Consider the following 21086-nt stretch of genomic DNA (forward strand, 5'->3'; position numbering starts at 1 on the left):
CCCGCTGGTCTGCACTCACACTGCTCCAGGACTAACCGGGCCTGAGCACGGTTACCTCTTGTACATAACGTCGTAAAACAACACATGCATGGCTTTATATGATCATGAAGCGTGCTCAGTTTGCAAGTTGCAACATTGCAAGTTAGAGAGTGTGCACAAGTTTTTCCTTGGGATATGTAGTTTGAGCCCCCTGAACACAAGATGATGATTTTTCAGAGATATTTATGGTCTTAGTCTTGGTCTTGACTCGGTCTCGATCCCTAAATTTCTTGGTCTTGTCTCGGTCTCAGAGCGCTCTGGTCTCAGGAATGTCTTGGTATCGGTTAGTGTTGTCTTGACTACAACACCACAGCTTGGTATTTAAAAGAATTCACAACTCTTCCAATGAGCTTCTTTGCTGCATTGTGAGGACTAAATGCGTCCCGACAGAGCATTAATATTGTAAACTCAGAGAGGATTCAGGGAACGTTTTCTTCTTCTTCTTCTTCTTGTTCTGAGTCTGCAGCTTTTGAACCCACTGAACTCCTCATGTTCTTATTCAGAGCGACTCCGAGCATACACGTCATGATGATGAATTACACACTAAATTAAGCAGTGGAGAAAAGGGAGTATTCAGATTCTTCAACACAGAATTAAAACAGACCTTTCCTCTTTTTTAACCTTTCTGATTAAGCTTTAGAAGTAAGATGTAATTTTCAACTCACACAAACATGTTTGTCACAAACATCAAAACATCGGGACATACCATTTTTGGGTCAGCTGAGGCTGTTTTAAACGTGCTTTACAAATTATCTTGACTTTACTAGAAAGTGACAAGAGGGAGGGATGGAGGAATAGAGAAAAAGAAATCTGAAACTTAAGGAAGTCAACCTTTTTAAAGACAGGGAGCAGAGAGGAGCTGGTCTTGTAGTTAGTCTCTATGTCCACTAGGTGGCGACAGCGTCCTGACTCAACATGTTTAACTGTGACTGAACAAACCAGAAAAAGAGGAATCAGAGAACATAATTTCAAACTTGATTTAGTTTGTCTGAGTGTGATAAAGTGATAACTGAACATGTGTGAAGTGAACTCATCTGTATCAGGTGCTGATGGCCAAAATAAATATTATGTGGAAGTTTAAGTACCGTAAAACTTCTATTTTTGATCTCAGGCATTATTCAGCACAGTCTATGAAATTAACCTGCCTTACTTTAGGAGAGGTGTCAACATCACCTACCACCTGAAATCCCTGATGCCCAGCCCCCCTATGTCGGACTGTGTCGTCCCCACAACCACCGCCGTCCTCATTCATGCACGGCCTGCTTCGACCTCCACCTCAGCGGGGAGGAAGTGTGAACAGGAACAGGATGAATACAAAGGAGAAATCCTTCCTGCATATTATCCCATTCCCCCTATCCCATTTTACTTTTGTAAAATAATATAAGAGTTTGGTCTTTTACCTGCTTTTCGTAAAGCGTGTTGAGATAATATTTGTTATGAATTAGCGCTATACAAATAATGTTTGATCGATTGAACATGAGATGGCCTTTATTTATTCAGAAAATTCAACTTGGCACTGATTGTAGAGCTCCTCTCTGATTGGGTGCACAGCAATTGTAAATTTTACACCTGACATAAAATGTCACTATAAACCAAATATCGATAAACAACTTCAATAACAAATTGCTAATTTTAGTTTTTTTTTAAATGTATTCATTCTGCTAAACAAATAGTCAGTTGGAAACCGCAGTTAGAGAGCCAGATATGCTGCTTGCCAACAAACAACACCCCAGGCCAGTAGGGGGCGACCGAGGGCCGACAAACTTTGAACCACAGCAGTGGCTCAAAATGTGCAAATTTTGCAATGACAGTAGGATACCTCCCTAAAGGGGTCCCCATCTGACAGCACTCGCGCTCATTTGAAAACCAACATTTGTCAATGAAAGTCACTGAGGGAAAATGGAAAAGGAATTATCCGTGTGGGAGTGAATAAAAAAGTAGAGGAAGAGGATGAAATGTCGGGACACTGTCAGACATAAAGGTGATGAAGGTGGGTTGAGGGGCCCCCAATGAATTTTTGCCTCTAGGGCCCCAACAAACTCTAGAATCGCCACTGCAGGTAACTAACATATTATTCTGTCATTGCGTACATTTTTTTTTGCTCCTTTTCCCACCGTAAACCGAGCCGGACTTCTTTCCGCGGATTGATATGATTAAAGTTAGTCAGCTGTGTCCCTAGCAACAGTTTGACTTTCCTCTCTTGACGAGAGCGGACCGTTGCTATGGGTAACTGGCTAATCAGAATGAAGCATTCAACACAGCCGCGTTCAATTAAAAGCTCAGTTTGAAGAACAATTCCACTTTTTCTTTCGTTTACGACTTTATTTTGAAACTTATTACCGGAAGTCACACCCCCGTCCCCCTCCCTCTCTCTTTGCGCCGTACCTCCCGCTGCTCCTCCATCCATTCATCCTCCCCCCCTCCTCACTCTCTCCTTCACTCCGCCGCTGTGCACCGCTGTATCCGGCTGCCCTCACCTCCTCCCCGGCGTCCTTCACTGGAGATCCCCGCTGTTGGTCCTACTTCTCCGCGGAGCCCCACGGAAAAAAATGAGCCCCCGGTCCCGGAGCTGGCTGTGGGTCTGGTCGTGCCTGCAGCTGCTGAGCCTCGGAGTTCTTCCGACCCGGGCTCTGGAGCTGGAGGAGCTGTTCGAGTTCGGAGAAGAAGCCGGAGACCAGCTGCTGCCCCCCGGCTCGGACTCCACCGCCGAGCTGCCCCTCAACGGGACCCTCTTCTTCTTCGGAGAAACCTTCGACAAAGTTTACGTGAGTTTGAAACCCAGTTTAAAGCATGTTTACTGTAGGTTAAAAGGACATGAAGTTCATTCATAAAAGTTAGAAAAGGTGCAAAAGAATCCATTTAGACCTTAGGTAAAATGAGTACAAACTGAAGCTGACTTTGGCTGCAAAAAAATAAAATAACAAAGTGAATAAAGTTTTAAATTTATCGGAAAACTTTGATTCTGTGTGGCTCAGAAAAAAAATGCATGAAATCATTAATTCAGAAGATAACGCAAACAAACTTAAAATGACTGAAATACAAACGAAGTTCCTCATTTATTTCTCTCCAGATGTTTAAAGGTGCTCTATGTAGATTAAAGGTGACCTATGTAGATTTGATAGTGAAATTTGAAAGCTGGAGAAGTGAATGAATTCTTTGCTATATTTTCTGAACTGAACACACAAACTTTGTTCAAAGGAAAAATGTGTCCCTGGACGCTGTTTGGAGTTACAAAAAAAAAAACTACCAGAGAGTGACGGTTTCACTGTTGCGGCCCCCCATCATAACTTCTCACATAGCATTTTATCTTCAAACAGTGTTACAGGGACCACATTCTCCTCTGAGGACAGTTTGTGTATAAAGTAATGAACATACCACAGAATCTTTACACTTCTCCGACTTTCATATTCTCTACCAAAACTAAATAGTGCACCTTTAATGTAAGTTTTTCCATCAGTTAGTAACAACGACCATTAAATAAACTCTTTAGGGCTCAATAATCTTTGTAAAACTTTACTCTTTATATTGCAACACAAAGCTTATAAAACCATCACTTGACTTTTAGAGCAGCCTCTTGATGTTTAAAATTAAAACATCACTCTTAAAATTTGAGCCCGACCGATTAATCAGCCAGCCGATAATATCAGCCGATATTAGCACATAGCGTCACTATCGTTATTGCTTAATTTGATCTCCGATATTACGAGATTTAATCACCAGTTAAACAGCATTTAATTTGAGTTTCATTGTATTACACTAGTAGTTCTGTTTCACCAGCAGAGGGCGCTATATGGATTACATTATTGCCCTCCAGAGTGTCGAGCGGTGATGCACGTACATGCTCAGTTTCTTTCCAGTCGAGTGACCATCTTGTCTTCATTATAAATCTTTTCCACATGTGTTTGATAACTGAGGGATCAACTCAATAAATGTGTTTATCTATATCTATCTCTACAGGCGAAGATAGCTCTAAGAAAGATATCGTCCGACATATCGGTATCAATTTTTTTTTAGCGATGTCAGCATCGGACCCGATACTTTAAATGTTATGTGCTTACCTCGATAAACAATTTCATCTCTCAGGTGTTGCTATGCCCTGTTGTTTACGGTGAGAAGGCAGACTCAGAGGGCAGAACAAACACCTAGCTGTGGGAGTGTCACCCACCTAGGGGAGGGGCTACTGCCCTTTGTGATGTCATGAAGGGAAAATCTCCAAATGGCCTGTTTGAGCACACATTTTCTGAAAAGTGGAGCAGGCTAAAGACGGAGAGGATGGACTTTTCTCATCATTGGGGGATTTGTAGACGGACTAGAGACACATAATAGTGTTAGAGGAACATGGGGAAGTATGTTTTACAGAATATGTGACCTTTAATTTGCACGCTCACCTGGCTGTACTCATCGTACACTGAGAAAAGTAAAATCTCATCCTGGCTTTTCTGCCTCTGATACATGAAACTGCGGTCTAACATGAATATTTACACTGCAATACAGTAGAAAAAAACAATCCCATGATTGATAAAATAATAGTTGTATAATAGAGCTGTTTGTGTTTGGGACGTCTGGGCTCCCCTGAGTGGGGTCAGAGGTCAAACAAAGGTTGGGAACTTCTGCTCTAACGTTTCAGAAACATTTGTCTTTGTTTGATGGGAATGTGGCGTCGAGTCAAGTCGTGTAAATCGAATGTTTTGGTAACTTTGTCGTCTTCATTCCTTTTCTCGCTCAAAGTGCTTTTTGTGATGATCTCTTTGTGATTATTGATCCAGGTGGTCTGATTGGTCTGTTCAGGATTCACATTCACTCACTGTGTTTGTTTCTGTTTGTTTGTTCACACCTGATCAGGTTTTCTCTCCAGTCACTCCAGTGACACCTGGACTCCTTCACTCTGATTAGAGGCAAAGCAAATACTCATGGCTCCATTAGGCCAACACACAAAGAAGATTCACCACTTTTGCATTTTTTCTCAACTTGAAGTAGTCGTGTGTTTTTCTGAATCAGCATTTAGGTTCTCCTGTAGTCGGGGACGGGAACAGGAGTTCTTTTTCTCCCGGTGACTGATATGTTGGGGTGCTTTGATTAGTCGATTTTCATGAATTCATAGTTACCTTTAAGTTCCTTTTTTTTCCAAACAAAAGCAGATATTTGTGAGGGGGCTTAACAGGGACTAGACAGATTTGTGATGGGGCTATAGCGCCCCCTAGCCCCGGTGTAGCGCCGTGCTTGCCTGTAGTGAACTGGAGATAGTCTACGGAGCCTCATTCAAAAAGCAAGCGTTTTAGAATAAACTATACAGCCAATGAAGTGGTGAAGTATCTGAAGTGTTGAATATTTGGGGGGTTGTGTTCAAGTAATACACTCTAATGTGTCCTCAGTCTAACTCACAGAGGCAAACATTTGTTTCACTTTTCGCCTTCAAACTTTAACTTGTCAGGCGTCTGATTTTTCCTTAAAAATACGCTGCACAGGGCGCTGGTGGCGCAGTGGTTTGTGCGCGCACCCCATGTATGGTCCTCCAAGCGGTAATCCCACCTGTGGCTCCTTTACCGCATGTCGTTCCCTACTCTCTCTCTCCCTGATTTCCAGCTCTGTCCACTCTCCTATCTCTCCATTAAAGGCACAAAAAATAAAAAACGCTGCACCGATGTATCAGTTGGACATCCATAGCCACCGGGTTGACAGACTCTTTATGCAAATAATATGGCGTGCACTGATGTCTGTCGTGTTCGAGCAGCGTCCTCCAGTGTGGAAAGATGAAGTAGTCAGAAAACGAGAAAAGAACTCTACAAGCTCAAGTCCATTTACCGATTACCAAAACAAAGGTACTCCTGCAGACGTCCATGTTGCCCGTCTCACTTGTTGCCAACTCGCCAATGAGACGTAGTTAACTCGGGTGTGACGTCATTCCGATGCATTAACTGATCTTAGTGCTTCAGGAGACTCTCGTTCTGCTTTGAGCTCTCTGACTTCTTCTCACGCTTCACTTCTTGTGGTAAACAGAACTTGTCGACTTCTTTCTGTTTTCAAGCTCTTTCATGTTGTAACATCTTGAATTTAAATTCAGCAAGCATGTCTCTGATTGGTGTGTTTGATAAGTGAATCATCTCGTCTGCCTCCCTCTCTCTCTCTCTCTCTCTGTTTGTGTTTGTTTACACCTGATAAGCTTTTCTATTGGCTCTTAATCACCTCGCATTTACAAAAACCAGATTCTTCCCTGCTCTCTTTGTTTGCCCTGCGGCCGTGTCTGCAGCTTTGGTTTCAGATCCACATCAGTCCTGCAGGGTTCTTCTGACTGCAGTAAGTCTGACCAGCACACTTTAAAAAAAACTCAGATGAAGCCGATGCTGAATTGTAAAATCCTGCAGTTCCTTGAGTGTCCACTAGAGGCTGGCTGCAGAAGCACAGGAAGTCACATACACACCCATTCTAAAAAGTCTGTTTTTACAGCAGAGATTAACATGTTTACAGCCTGGTTCAAAAAACCAAATAGGTGTGATTAGCTCATGTCTCGATGGACACACACTGTACGGGGGGTGAATGTTTTGATGACTCATCAGTTTTGATTTGATGAAGGATAAGACTTATTCACAATAAGGCGTGTAGCTGACCTGATTGACAGGTGGGCGCGGTGTAACGGTTTGTCAGGAGGTTTAAAACCCGCCTCAGCTCCAGCTCTCAGCCTGTCGTTAGGTTGACTGAAAGTTAGACTGAGACAGCATTTCCAGCATGGAGACCGCCATCGATGGGACTCCAGCGCCCCCTGCAGGAACACTCAGACTTCGTACATTAATATTTATAGTCTTTGGTAACAAGTCCTACATTTTTGATCGGTAGACTCTCATTACTCGTCTTGAACTAAACTCTTGGTTTCAAAAAGTCTCAAAGTATCGTTTTGAAATCTTTGACAGTTTTATTTTGCATGCAGAGTTTTTTAACTTTAAAAACAACTTCAAGCTGTCGGATAAAGTTAGAGGAGCAGGAGTATAAATTGAAGTAGCAGAGGGAAAGTAGAAGAACCTTAAATCTGTCCTGTAGTTCCTCATTAGACACACTGATGTCAGAAAAGAGGCGGAGCTTACTGTTTGTCTGGAGGTGTTTGACTCTGTGAATCAGTGAACACAGGCTGGAATGTGAGTCAATTAAAGACCTTTCACCGGGCGGACACACACACACACACACACACACACACACTACATTCCTCAGGTCATGTGACAGCTAATCCAGATTGGAGCGTCCACATTTGGTTCTAAACTCTGACCAATAAGATGGGATCCTGTTTTTAGATAAAGGTTAATTATCTTTGGGTGGTGTAAGGAGTCAGAGTTGTTGTGTAACTTCGCTTTACAAAGTGGGCAATTTGGGCAGCTACCTGCCTCAGGCTTCAGCCCCCCCCCCCCCCCCCCCAAAGACCACCTGGGGGTAGATTATCTCCTCAGGTGGGTCATGTTTCGTAGAGCTTTCCTGCGACCAAATCCACTTTAAGACTTGAATGATTTTGACCTTTGAATATCTACAAACTGACTGATCCACACAGAAAGTTTAACGTTGACGTCCTGTTGGTGTCTGTGTGACCTGGAGGTTGAGGGGGTAGGCGGGGGTGCATGTAGAGAGATTTAAGGTGGTGGGGGGGTCATGTCTGCAGACAATGGAGGCCCTACAAGGTTTACCCTGTGGCCCCTTTAAAGACTAATCCTGCCACATCTTTGAGTTTCATTCTGAGACGTTTCTCACAGATCCTGATGTGAAGCTTCTCACATTACCAATATGGCGGCTGATATCTGAAAATGTAGAGCTGGGTTGATTTCGGACCAGTTTCTTAAAGATAAAACTCATTAGTCAAACCAACTGGACTGTGGGGGTCAAACGTGCTTGGGCACGGTATGGATGGCCTAGTGTGAGTTAACACACCTTGATAATGCTGTTGGGGGTCGATTTACTCCTTCATATCCAAACTGGTGTTCTGAGCATGCTCCACAGTTCCCTGACTTGGAAGTCAAACAGAAGTGTAAGCTGAAGGACCAACAGGGTGCACAGCCACCTATGCTCTCAGGTGTAGGAACATACAATGAAAAAATAGTGAGGGGGTTGAATATATTGACCAGGTGTGGGGTAAAAAATCGATTCACTCGAATATCGGGATTTTTAACGGAAAAAATCTATTTGTTTTCCTGGGATCAATAATCGTGAAGTCGTATCTGTTTACAGACAAACAGCCGACGTGAGCTGGAAGAGAAAAATAGCAGACAGGGCTTCTTAGAAAACAAGGCATGCATTCAGGTTCTCTCTCTGATCACCTGCAGAGCCTATGTCAGATGCAAAGACTATAAATATTTAAGTACAAAGTCTGAGTGGCATCACCCGTCTGTTCCTGCAGGGGGTGCTGGAGTCTCATCGATGGCGGTCTCCGTGCTGGAAATGCTGTCTCAGTCTAACTTTCAGTCAACCTAACGACAGGCTGAGAGCTGGAGCTGAGGCGGGTTTTAAACCTCCTGACAAACCGTTACACCGCGCCCACCTGTCAATCAGGTCAGCTACACGCCTTATTGTGAATAACTCTTATCCTTCATCAAATCAAAACTGATGAGTCATCAAAACATTCACCCCCCGTACAGTGTGTGTCCATCGAGACATGAGCTAATCACACCTATTTGGTTTTTTGAACCAGACTGTAAACATGTTAATCTCTGCTGTAAAAACAGACTTTTTAGAATGGGTGTGTATGTGACTTCCTGTGCTTCTGCAACCAGCCTCTAGTGGACACTTGAGGAACTGCAGGCATTTAAACTTCAGCATTGGCCACATTTTTCAGCACCGGAGGTTACCGATTGGTCGCCACTTGCTAGATTGTCCACGACAAACTTCACAGCGCTTCTCAGCTGAGCGGGGAAGAAATAAACGCATTAAATGTTAAAATCCGATTTGTTGTGTAGTTACCTCTAAGTAGGAAACGGTGAAATACATTTATATCTTCTCTAAAGTCTGCAAAACGCTTTACTTTGAAAAGTAATTTCCTCGAGCTGCTGGACCTCGTTGACACGGTGAAACATCAACGCCTCGAGTGTTTCCTCTCTTTTGTCTCAGTCACTTCACCATTTGCCCCTCCTCCGTTAAAACAACAGGGCTGCAGACCACACAGCGCACTCGGGGTCTCTACAGGAAGCTGTTGGGACATGATGAACGTCTCGCTCCGGTCACCTCCAAGGTTTCAGGCGCTGCAGGCGGGACTTGTGTAACTCTGAGCGGACGTGTACATTAGGTTTGTTGTTGGAGGATAAATCAGTGAAACAGCGTTCACCCCGGGTTGTGTTCACACACAGGACAGGAAATATACGGAGGCTCGCCGTCCTGTTGGTTTTACCCCACAAGCTGTTTGGTCTCTCGGCTCAACTTTAACAATTTGGTCCACAGAGCGACCCCAATATCACGCTTTCCAGACAGTACAGGGGCCTGAAAGTTTAATAAAATGAGCCTTCTATGGATTTGGTCGATAGGCTTCTGTGCAACCTAATTTTTAATAAAACCAACACGTTATCAAATGGCAACCTGCGTTCGAGCATCGACTCTAGAGAGGAGGGTGGGGGGAGACAGCTCTCTACAATGTTTTGAATTTAAACTGCAGTACACATTTTAAACACTAGGGGGCACAGTTACATATTACTTCTTTAATAAAAGCATCTAATTTTTCGGAGGTACAACAATAATTCAAAGTTGACTTTCTGCCTCCCGTCAGGAGGAGTCTCTATCTTTCTTTCATCTTTGGGATCGTCTGAAGAGTTCTGTAAGTGTGAACGCTGCCGTTTGTAATGATGTCGATTTTTCAGAAAAAAATGTGGGACTGACAGCTGTCATTGTTCAGGCTCCTCTGTGGGATTTTCCCACAGGGTGAAGTTTTAATTGGTTGCCTTGAGTATTCAGTCCATAAGGGACCCACCCCCCTCTTTTAAGTGCCTCCAACACCCCCCCAAAGTAAGTGGCATCCTGTTGCTCTGTGCCTGCTCAGTAATTATCAGAACTACAGAAATACTCCTCAAGCTTTTCCCTCTTGTATCTAAAGTGACGTCAGGTTTGGAAACGCAGCCGAGCCGATTGTAACATTAAATCCTCTGGCTTGTCTCCAGCTGAAGCTTCTGCTGCTGCTGCTGAGTTTTATTTTTTTTCCGGTCGTCCTCAGCAGGAAGCGGAGAGTCCCAGGGTTGGCACATCTGGAATGTATAGATTCAAGACATCTGTCCTCCAAAACCAGATGGCAGTGCTCAGGGTGTTTCCTCCCCGAACGTTCTCACACTGATAACGATGATCTCAGGGGTCGGACATGTGTGATGCAAGAGCCCCGCTGTTGCTGCTGCTGCTGCAGGTCCTCCGACAGAACATGTATTATTACACAAATATGCAGCAGGGAACATGTAGACTTCACAAAACCGCCACTGTACTTCAGACTGTTCCTGCACACAAGAGGAGGACGGACGCACGGGCAAAATTAATTTGACTTCTGAGTTTAGAGTCAAAGAAAGAAAGAAAAATGGCAAGCGCTCAGAAAGAAGACGATGGCTGTCCCGCATCTGAAAGCTTTTTGCTAACCGCCATTAGATAACAAAAGAAGAAGAATGCATCAGAGTCAATAAAAAGCTATATAAAGACGTCATTGTTCAAAGCATAAAGTCTTTGATAACATGTTTAAGTCTCCGTTTAACTGTTCTTCAGATTCAGATCAATAAAAAACATGCAAAAATATATATATATGTTTAGATTTCTGTCTGTAAAATAAGGTGTCATCTGCATACGGTTTGATATGTTCGGAGGTTTCACAACTGTAGAGATGCAAAGAAACTTATTTAGAATTTCTTAACTTAAGGAACAATATCATTTACTTAAAAATCCTTTTGAAGATCATTTTTTACTTAAGTTTAAGTAACCAAGACGGTATTGCTAAATCTGTTAGCCCATTAATTGCAATTTCCATTATGCGTTAGCATCACGCTAAATACAACTAAAATGTACATCCCAGTCCGCCCATCACTGGCAATAACTCCAGTGACATTGGAATAGTAATTTTATTGCATATTATAACAACAAAAGGGAAGCGAACTCTCGGTCGGTACGTCCAACTGGGATGAGACCCGGGTAGACCCTCGCTGGAGGGATTATATTACTCATACACACACACACGGCGCTGCCCTCCCCGGCTGGCTCAGCTGATCCCATCTCTCCTCTGTAACGCCTCTGTTACGATCTCTGAAGGGGGGGTCACTGTCCCCCAATTACATCTCTGCGACATTCAGATGAAGGCGAACATCGCAGCCTGAAACGGCGGTCTGAACACGGCTACAGATGCGTCAGTTTAAATTCAGGATTAACTTTAACGGGGACAAAATTCTTGATTTCGTTTACAACGCTCATCTGTAATTAATCAACCTTGTCAACATAGAGACGCAACAGTTCAAGAGCGAGATGTAATCTGTAATCCAGTTTGAATCAAACCTCTGCTGGGATCAAGAGGATCCTGGAATCAAAGTTATCTTAAACTTATTCTCAGATGCTTAAACACACACTGGATTACCCCATTTTATCTGATTTTTAGGTATCCTTTTTCTTTTGAACAACCTGCTCTCAGAATTTCATCCAATCTGACGGCTTTAATCTCATCAGATTATTTTTTTAAAGAAACGGTCCCGGCAGATAAAAAACAACAAACATATGATGTTACCACAAAGAGAAGCATAATCGTCGACTCGAGCAGAGGAGATGCAGGTCTGTCACAGATCTTAAAAGCATTCTGCAGCAGATTTCAAAGGTCAGAGCTGCAAACAGGAAGAGAAGTAAATACGAGAGATGAGAGAGGAGATGAAATAGGAGGAGCGGCGTCTTGCTCGGCTGACTCTGAAAAAAAGTCTGCAGAGACTTCCTCCAGAGAGACGCATGAATGACAGCAGCAGCATGAGGGCGAGAGGCCGGAAGCTCCCAGCAGGTTTTCTGACTTTAGAGGAGACGCCTGCAGAGATGAAGACCCTCCAGCTTCAACCGCAGAGCACACAGGGGGTCTACTGTCTGAGCAGAACAAGCTAACGGCCAACGACTCCCACCGTCAAACTCAAGTGGTCATCCTTCTTCCTCACATGCACCAAACTCCTGAAAGATTCCCGAATCCCGACATTCAAACAACCACATTTTTTACTCAAACTTTACCCAGAATTTTTCTGTGAGAAAGCACAGCAGGAGCTTCACATACACACACTGTCAGACGTGCACACAGCGCTGCTCCCCCTGGTGGCTCCGCTAAAACTGCGGGGGGATGACTTTGTCCCCCCATCACACCTCCATGACATTCAGATTGAATTTGAACGCCACAGAGGTGTAAGTACGGCGGCTTGAAACAGCGGTCTGATCAGGTCCTGAAGAGGAGGAGGTTTCATCTGTGTGTGCGGACGTCTCTGCACTGAACAGCTGTCTCGTTTCTACCGGCTGACGGCAGAACTTCTCATGCTGAGATAACGTTGAGTAACTGTAACATATACAGTTTATGTCCGAAGCTGCTGATGTGTTCCAGGCACGAGGCCAAACGTCTGTTCTGCTCACCCCCTTCCCCCCTCCCCCACCCTCAGATAACTGCATGTTTAACAAATATAGACGATAAAGCTCAGAGGAACAAAACCCTCCTTTGTGTTTTACCCAGATTGCACATCTTTTGGTGTCTTAATAAGTACAAACAGTTCTGGAGTCGCAGCAGTGAACCAGGCTGTCATGGCTGCAAAGTGCCTCCTCTCAAAGTCGTTCTTTTTGTCCCTGACAGGCTCACGTTGTTATTCCAAGTGTCTGACAACATTACAGAAAGGATCCCTGCAGAGACAGAGGAAGATGTTTTTTTCTAAACCACAAACAGCTGTTACATCTCTCTCTGCAAACACACCTGACTCCATTGACAAAAAGAGGGATTTAAGCTCCAGGAACACGGGAGTCGCTCGTCTACTTCTGAATCAATCCGTTTGTTTGTTTGTTACCCAAATGCTTTGTTGGATTCAAATTAACCCTTTCAAACACTGGTTCTCAACTGGTCTAGTCTAAGGACACACCACCAAGTCCTTCATGAAAATTGTGACCCAAATTTCTGATATTTTTCAGATTTATTGCAATTCAGACCCAATGTGGTACGAAACGTGAAGGAACAAAATGTTTTAAGAGCGCTTCATAGAGTTTTTGACACTTTTTTTCTTCCCCCAGTCACATGTTTGCAACCCACTTAAAACAGCACAGCAACCCACTTTTGGGTCCCGACCCACCAGTTGACAACCACTGCTTCAAAACACATTGAGGTCGAGGTAGACCAGCAGTTCTCGTATTCTGCCGTGTCAAATTGCTGTTTTTATCAATGGAGTCTGGTGGCTTTGAAGAAAGCGACGTAATGGCGGCCCAGGGCTGAAAAAAAAAGGGCATCTCAACAAACGGTTTAATTTCCAACACAATAAATACGATACTTAGAGAGAAGGAGTTGCTGGTTTACCGCTCGGCCTGATTTGTTAGTTTTTGTTACAAAATGTGTTGAATTGAAACTCTAAAATTACACAACTGATCGAGGCTACGCTTTACGTGTTTATCTCCTCATCAGAGACATCGCACACACACGACACCATCAGAGTCTGCAGCCTGAGCATGTGTGTGTGTTTACTGTCTTGGCGTGGTCGTGGTGGCGGCCCTCCTGTATAAGACACAGCCTGACTGAAGCAGAGGTCGTGGGTGTCGGCTGCATGGCATCAACCTTTCACATTAATGAGATCACAATCAGCTTCTTATCAGCTCTTTTGTGCTTTTCACACCGACACTCGACTCCTCTTCGTTAAATCTTAAGGTGTCAACAAACATTGTCCTGGTGAGCGTGTGATTCAACATTTGGTCGTCTGTCCGACTCTTTAGTGCTGACAACAGCAGTCTACATTATTAAGTTCTCAGATGTGAGGTTGTGTTTGTTTTAAGGCATCGTCTGATTTTCTTCATGATTCAGATGAAGCCAGAGATTAAACGACTTCCAGCCAACACTTCCTTTTCCGTTTTTTAAACGGTATAACTTAGTCCTCGAGGAGAAGAAAACAACTATTAAAATGTTTGTTGAATGTTGGTCGGATCGATCATTTCTGATGCTTATAGGCACGGTTTACTGGGCAAGGATTTCATCCCGAGATGGAAACCTTTCATTGCATTTTGGTTTGATGATTGTGTACATGACAATGGTGTTTTTGGGTTCCTGAAAACTTTTTGAAACAGCACTGTCTCCATAAACTGATAAAACGACGATCTTTCTACAAATGGAGACCGTACACTCATGCTCATCAGGCTACCTGGAGCCGTTCGGTGTCCTGCCTCAGGTGCAGAGGAAACACTTCCTGCTCCCAGTTCATGGTGTTCTGGACTCAAAATGGTCACTGCGCCGTTTGTTCCCATTCGCCGTGAGGGGGATTTGAGTTAATGAGGTTAAAAAGATCCCTTTCTTTCGAGTGAATGGGAAGTTATTGTGAGGAATTCCTGTGGGCTGACAAGGCGAGTCGAGCTGCACAGAAGAGTGGAGCTGTGGGAGAATCTTTAACTGGTTTTTACTGGATCTGCTCCAGTCTGGACTTCACGACCAACCCTCCTCACTCAGATATCAAGACTCTTTTTTTTTTAAAACAAACAAATCATATCTTTATTCTCATCTTCTCCTTCCTCTTTTTAACTTTTTCCCTTCATGGTCACGGCCCATTGCTCGTCCAAAGGGGGCCCTTGTATAAATGAACCCGGTAACTGATAATCCAGTCAAACTACGGGAGCTCAAACTGACCAAAAGAGATACGCCTCTTGGGTTTACTTTTCCTATTTTCAATTTGCTTTCCATTAAAGTTACTAAACATATAGTCATGAGCTTGAACGAGTCTCTCTCTCTTTTTGTGACGGCGCTCTAATCTTTGGTTAATAACTTAACCCCGGGAGGACCACAGACATCCGCTGAAGCTGACGGGGATCCTTTTTTATCCCTTTTGAATCTGTCGAGATTGTTGTTCGTATAATCCATCTTTAATTAATTCTAAATAAAAACCATAACAATCAGAAACTCTTGTCTTATTGCAACAACATTTCTTCCCTTTGGACTTTTGGAATAATTTGATCAGAACTCGAATTTGTCTTAAAAACAGAAGCAGTGATTCACTGATTTGATCTTAATTGACCTAACACTATATTAGCTTGAGCAATACTAATGACCTTTATGTTTGATAGATTTTAAGAATATGAAACATTTGAATAAACATCACAAAAAGCAAAGTAATGAAATGTCGGCTAAGGTTGTCTAAATGTTCCAAACTTTGTGACTTTTCCAAACCAGGGGTCATAAAACAATAAAATCTCTCTAGTACTGAAAAGTTACAAATATTTAAAGGTCACATATTCTGTAAAATCCTCTTCAACTTGTTCCTCTAACACTAAAATGTGTCTCTAGACTGTCTACAAACCCCCCAATGATGAGAAAAGTCCATCCTCTCCGTCTTTTCCCTTCATGACATCACAAAGGGCAGTAGCCCCTCCCCCAGGTGGGTGACACTCCCACAGCTAGGTGTTTGTTCTGCCCTCTGAGTCTGCCTTCTCACCGTAAACAATAGGACATGGAGCGAGAAAGACAGAGTACACCCAAGCCCTTCCAGAGAGGGGGCGTGGTCAGACACAGCTCATTTACATATTTAAAGGTATAGACACAGAAACAGCCTGTTCTAAGCAGGGCTGAAATAGAGGGGTTTATAGACATGATCAAATACAGGATCAGAGTGGATTTAGAACAAGAAACTTCACACACATGTTTTGAGGAGCTCTGAGACTTATTTAAACTGAAGAAGAGGAGGAGGATATGTGACCTTTAATGAAAAACACACATCTATTTTATAAGACATTCAAAACATTTTAGATTTAAATAGTTGACTCAAATATTAAGGTCTTATGTGGTACCAAACATTGAGATTAGATTCTGAGTCGCTATTCTGGATTTGGTCTTATAATAAAAGTAATGCCAGTTTCTTAAAGCTGGAAGATAAAAAAAATCATCATTTGGAGTTATTGGACGTCCGTTTGTGATTCTCAGGACGGTTATTCTGGTCTTGATCCATCATTAACAAACACTCATCTACCTTCTGCTCCAGATTAACACGAATGGGTTTGTGTCCATGGTCGACCCTCCGGCTGAGGAGGAGTACCTGGGGAAGATGCCCGCCAGTTTCAAAATGATGGCCGCCTTGCTGGGCGACCTGGACAACAGTGACGGACAGGGGAGGGTCTACTACAGGACGGACATCAGCCCGGACGTGCTGAATCGAGCCGCCGAACACATCAGACAAGCTTTCCCCAGAGACAACGGAGTGGACCCCAGCAGCACCTTCATCGTCACCTGGGAGAACATGGCCGCCAGAGGGACTTCTGGACGAGGGGACGGACTGGACGCTAAGGTAAGAGATGACTCCGGTTTTAAAGAAGCATATTTCATATCTCAGATCTGCACTGAAGACTGCTGAAATGTTGAGGAGAAAACTAACATCTGTAAGAGTTCTTTGTATGGTGGCAACAAAAGTTCAAAAGTGCAGAAGACAATGTTTTTGTTCTCAAAGTGTTTGAGGCCACAGGCTGCAGATTTAATGTCAGGGAATCTGCATCTAATTACCCCCGCTGGATGCTAAAATAGACCCAGACACGCCTAGTCTGCTCCTGATAAGAACAAAACAAAGATACAGAGCTAAAGCATGTAAACCTGAATGATTACTAGTTCCTTTGTGATGGATTTTGCCAATTTTTGAGAGTGTCTTGCTGCTCAGAAAGGAACTACAAAATGTTTAAATTGCATCAGTAAAGAATGTTTCAGTTGGGGAAGTTTCCTCCTGTTCCTGTTGGAGGCTCATTACGCCGACATCAATCCTTAAACGCCTCTGTTTGCTTACTCAAACATGAGAAGTAGTTTAGGATAAAGTATCAAATGTATCTTATTTTGTTTTCTTTGGATGAACATCATGAAAGAGTTATGTAATGGACAGAAATAACACGGCGGTAAAGCCCCTCATTCAGGACATTTCTGTCTCATTGCACCTCATTTATCATAATGTATATATTCTGCAGCCGGTCATGCTATGGTTTCCCCTCCCTGCAGTTTACATAACTCTGACTCTTAGTCCATATGTGTTCTGTGTCCTCTTCCTTAAACGGGATTGGAACTATTTGAAATGTGCACATTGGTAGAAATCCTGCAATTAATTGTACAGCCTGCCATATCATAAATACCCTGCTCATGTGCAACTCAAGGACGTAAGATGGTTTGTGTGTTAGCTACTAAATTGGCTACTAGCTGCCAAAGATGGTTACTAGCTTGCTGCAACGAACGACTTTATTCTACATCCTTCAATTAGCTGGACATCAGTTAATCAGTTGGTGGCTTATAAGCACTCCCAGTCTATAAATCCGCCAGAGTGGCTACTGGCTTGGCTCGTCATTGGCTTTTGAGGCCGGTAAGTAGCATGCCAAGGCTATCAACATGTAGCATTGAAGTAGAGCCTGTTATATCAGCACTGCTGCGCCCATGTGCAACTCTTAACAGATCACTAGCTGGCTCGGGTGTGGATATAGCCTCTGCTGACCCCTGAGTGGTCTGACATTTGACCTTTATCCTGTGTAATAAGAAGCCAGCCTTTTGAGGTATTTGTTGGCCATTAAAGGCTAGCTTATCATTAACCGTGGTGACTGCTTGGAGCTCTGCAAGAGCACCCTCATACTCTGAAAAAAAAACAGGGCATTCTTGAATTTAGGCTGGTGGCAAGTAGGGTAAGTATGCAGCTAATTACGAACATGCAACATATCAATAAGACCGCTTTAAAGTTCTTCTGATAAACACCTCTGATCAGTCTGTCCACTAAACTGAGAGCAATACCCAAAGAAGCTGCATGGCCTCTAACCTCTTCAAGTTAAAGGTGGAGTCGTTTCAGCTTTTAAACACAACATTCAAACTGCCCCTCCTCCTGTGCTCATCACCCCCAGAAGCTCACACTCACTGCAGGACGTAGTGTGTACATTTACTGCTTGTACCTACACTGCTAGCTGTCGCATGCTAGCACAAGCTAACTGCCGGTGTTTGTCACCTGCCTGTCCAACAGGAAGTAGACCAACTCCACGTCCACGGGTAAAAGCCAACACAAGGTTCACCCTCATTTCAGAACCAGCTTTATCCACTTGGTGTTTCTCCTCACTCTGATTATATTTTCTCTTCTTTGCTGCTACGTCCATGTCCGTTATATCGCGGCCAATCACTGAACTGTATCCACTCCTAAACTCACCTGCTGCGCCGTCATTGGCTGGAGGAAATACACCAACTCGCTGCCCAGAAACAACCAAAACAAATAAGAACAGTAAATTCCAGTCAGAGAGGACAGGGTCTCACTTTGAAGACTGTTTGCAATTATTGAAAAAGTTTCACCATTTGTAATGAGTTCTAGGAAGTTAATAGACTTTTGCCTCCGTGTAAACGCGATTGGCCTTTTAAGAATCATTCAAATAACTAAGAAAATACATTTCTGCTCATGCACATTTTTCCTTTATTCTTTCAGAGAAACACTTTCCAGCTGGTTGTGGTGTCCATGGAGTCGTCTTCCTGCGCCATCCTCCTGTACCCCAGACACCACCTGCAGTTCCTGTCCACCTCAGTAGGGGGCGAGAGTAAGCTCCTAGAGGCTGGCTTCAATGAAGGCCTCGTGACTGGATGGTTCTGGAAAACCAAACAGGGAGATTACTTCCAGATCACCACCGAAGAAGAGAGCTCCATCAGGGATCTCACAGAGTAAGAATCTGGTGTCATTATTTTACATCAGCTATGAAAGAGTTTATACTTTTACTTTAAAGCAAGCGTAACATTTATTTTTACCGAGTCAGATTTTCCCTCTTTCCTTTACCCAACCAGGAAGACGACCTCGGGACAGTACGGAGTCTGGGTCTACGAGATTGGCTCCTCTCCGATCTTTTTATCCATCACTCCTGGAATGGTCTCCGGCCCGCCTGAGTATGAGGACGCCATCCCACCTGCTGGAACCGAGCTGCCAAGGCAACACGTCGGGGACTACTCAACCTACAGACCTGAGAACCGACCCAGATACCCAGAACTAGAGGTCACCACGCCCGGGTACACCGAATCGGAGACAGAAGAGCCAGATTACGGAGAACCAGACCAGTATGAGCCAGAATACGCCGTTTCTGAATCTGTCACACCAGCATTCATCGACCCTGAGAGGGCTCAACCGAGGTACCCCGGCCAAACTGAGCCAAGATACCCCGACCAAACCAAGACCGGATACCCCGATCATAGATACACACCAGTCCAGCCCAGATACCCTGACCCTGTTCCAGCCGAACCAAGATACACCAACCCTGAACCAGTCCAACCAGTACCACCATATTCCCGGTCCCACCAGCCCCAGATCGTCGTGGTAGACGAAGACGAAGATCTGAACGTTAACGGTAAATCATAAAATATTAAACTATTCACAGATTGGAGTCTAGCTTGTTCCTCAAGTTTTGAAGTGGTATTTCCTTTGACCTCATGCTGATTGGTTCTTCCTGTGGCTGTTTTTTCTCTTACAGTATTTGCGTACAATTTGGAGACATGTGCACACAACAGGCACAAGTGCTCGGCCTTTGCTGACTGTCGGGATTACAGCAACGGGTACTGCTGCCACTGTCGCCCTGGCTTTTACGGCAACGGGAAAGACTGTGTTGCTGAAGGTGAGAACCATTTCTCATGTTACTCAAACTCTTCGAGTTCCGATGCTAGGTTTCTTAAAATGTAATTAACGGACACAACAGGGGTAAAGACAGATCTAGCTATAGACTGTAGTAAACAAGGAAGTAGTATCGTCACCCAGTAAATCCTGAAGTGAAGTTTTGAAGACCGACGATTGCGGTCGCCATCTTGGAAACCGTCACCGTCTAGTAACAGACAAGAGCCACAAGGCATCCGTCTGGCAATCGGATAAGCCATGTCCCCTAATTATACAGAACCCTTAGCCTAATAAAATCAGAAGGGATGAGTAATAAAAACAATTGCCCACGGTGTCATCGTTGTCTCGTGTTTAGCAGCTTTACTGGCAGCAGAAAGTCGTCCAACCCGATATCTCAGGTTTGTATACAAATGAATAAATAAATTCATCTGACCCCAAAATGTTGTCCCCTACCTTGCAGACCTTCAAGTTAGCTTCACAAGTTTGGAACCTTACAAACCTATCTCAGCTACTATGCAGCTGGTAAGCCAGGGTCTGTAGTCGTCATGGTAACAGTTGAATACACAAACACATACTCCACATGCTAACAGTTAGCTAACAACTGGCTGTAGACGCTAGCAGACTTATATATGCCCAAAATCCAGTCATATTACTGAACCTGGTCAGTCGACGTGGTTTTTGGGCTTCTCACAGCATCTTCACCGCCCTCTGCTTGTCAACAAGTTCACGTCGTTGAAGGCGATGGAGGCGTAACCAAACCAAATTCCTACAAATTCCTACACATTGTTGCTTTAACTATGCTCTTCCCCTTCAGTTGACACTATTGAACTTGTAATCATTTGACGCTGAACATCACTGGATGTTAAAGGAAAATACTAAAGTTTTAAAACCTTTGTTCCATTTCATCTTATTGTCATAGTGACTAAAAGTTTCAAAATGTTTTTAATTATATCCTTAATTTCCAGGAAAACCACAGCGAATGAACGGAAAAGTGAATGGTCGAGTGTTTGTTGGGAACTCTGCTTTGCCAATCGAGCTCAATAACAACGACCTGCACTCGTACGTGGTCGCCAATGACGGACGAGCCTACGTGGCCATCAGCAACATCCCCAAGAGCCTTGGCCCATCCCTGCAGCTGCTGTCCTCGTTGGGCGGAGTCATCGGCTGGGCCTTCGCTCTGGAGCAGCCCGGCTACCAGAACGGCTTCAGTCTCGTTGGTGAGCGTTTTAGTCTTTGTTAAAAGTTGTGTCGGATGCGTCTGTTCAGCTTCAAAGACGGTGACCAAATTCACAT

The 21086-nt window shown here is 43.8% G+C and overlaps 1 protein-coding gene across 1 annotated transcript in view; it reads left to right on the forward strand.

Annotated features, from left to right (window-relative positions):
* Positions 1-2463: 2463 nt before the first annotated feature.
* LOC132995643 (nidogen-1-like) overlaps positions 2464-21086 on the forward strand; it is a 36038-nt gene continuing 17415 nt past the window's right edge. The window contains exons 1-6 of the mRNA XM_061065717.1: positions 2464-2804; positions 16188-16490; positions 18630-18859; positions 18980-19533; positions 19657-19797; positions 20759-21010. Coding sequence (XP_060921700.1) covers positions 2589-2804; positions 16188-16490; positions 18630-18859; positions 18980-19533; positions 19657-19797; positions 20759-21010 — 1696 coding nt within the window. The 5' untranslated portion in view covers positions 2464-2588. The remainder of the gene's footprint in view (positions 2805-16187; positions 16491-18629; positions 18860-18979; positions 19534-19656; positions 19798-20758; positions 21011-21086) is intronic.

Source organism: Labrus mixtus, chromosome 2, assembly GCF_963584025.1.
Source record: "Labrus mixtus chromosome 2, fLabMix1.1, whole genome shotgun sequence".
Lineage (NCBI taxonomy): Eukaryota > Metazoa > Chordata > Actinopteri > Labriformes > Labridae > Labrus > Labrus mixtus.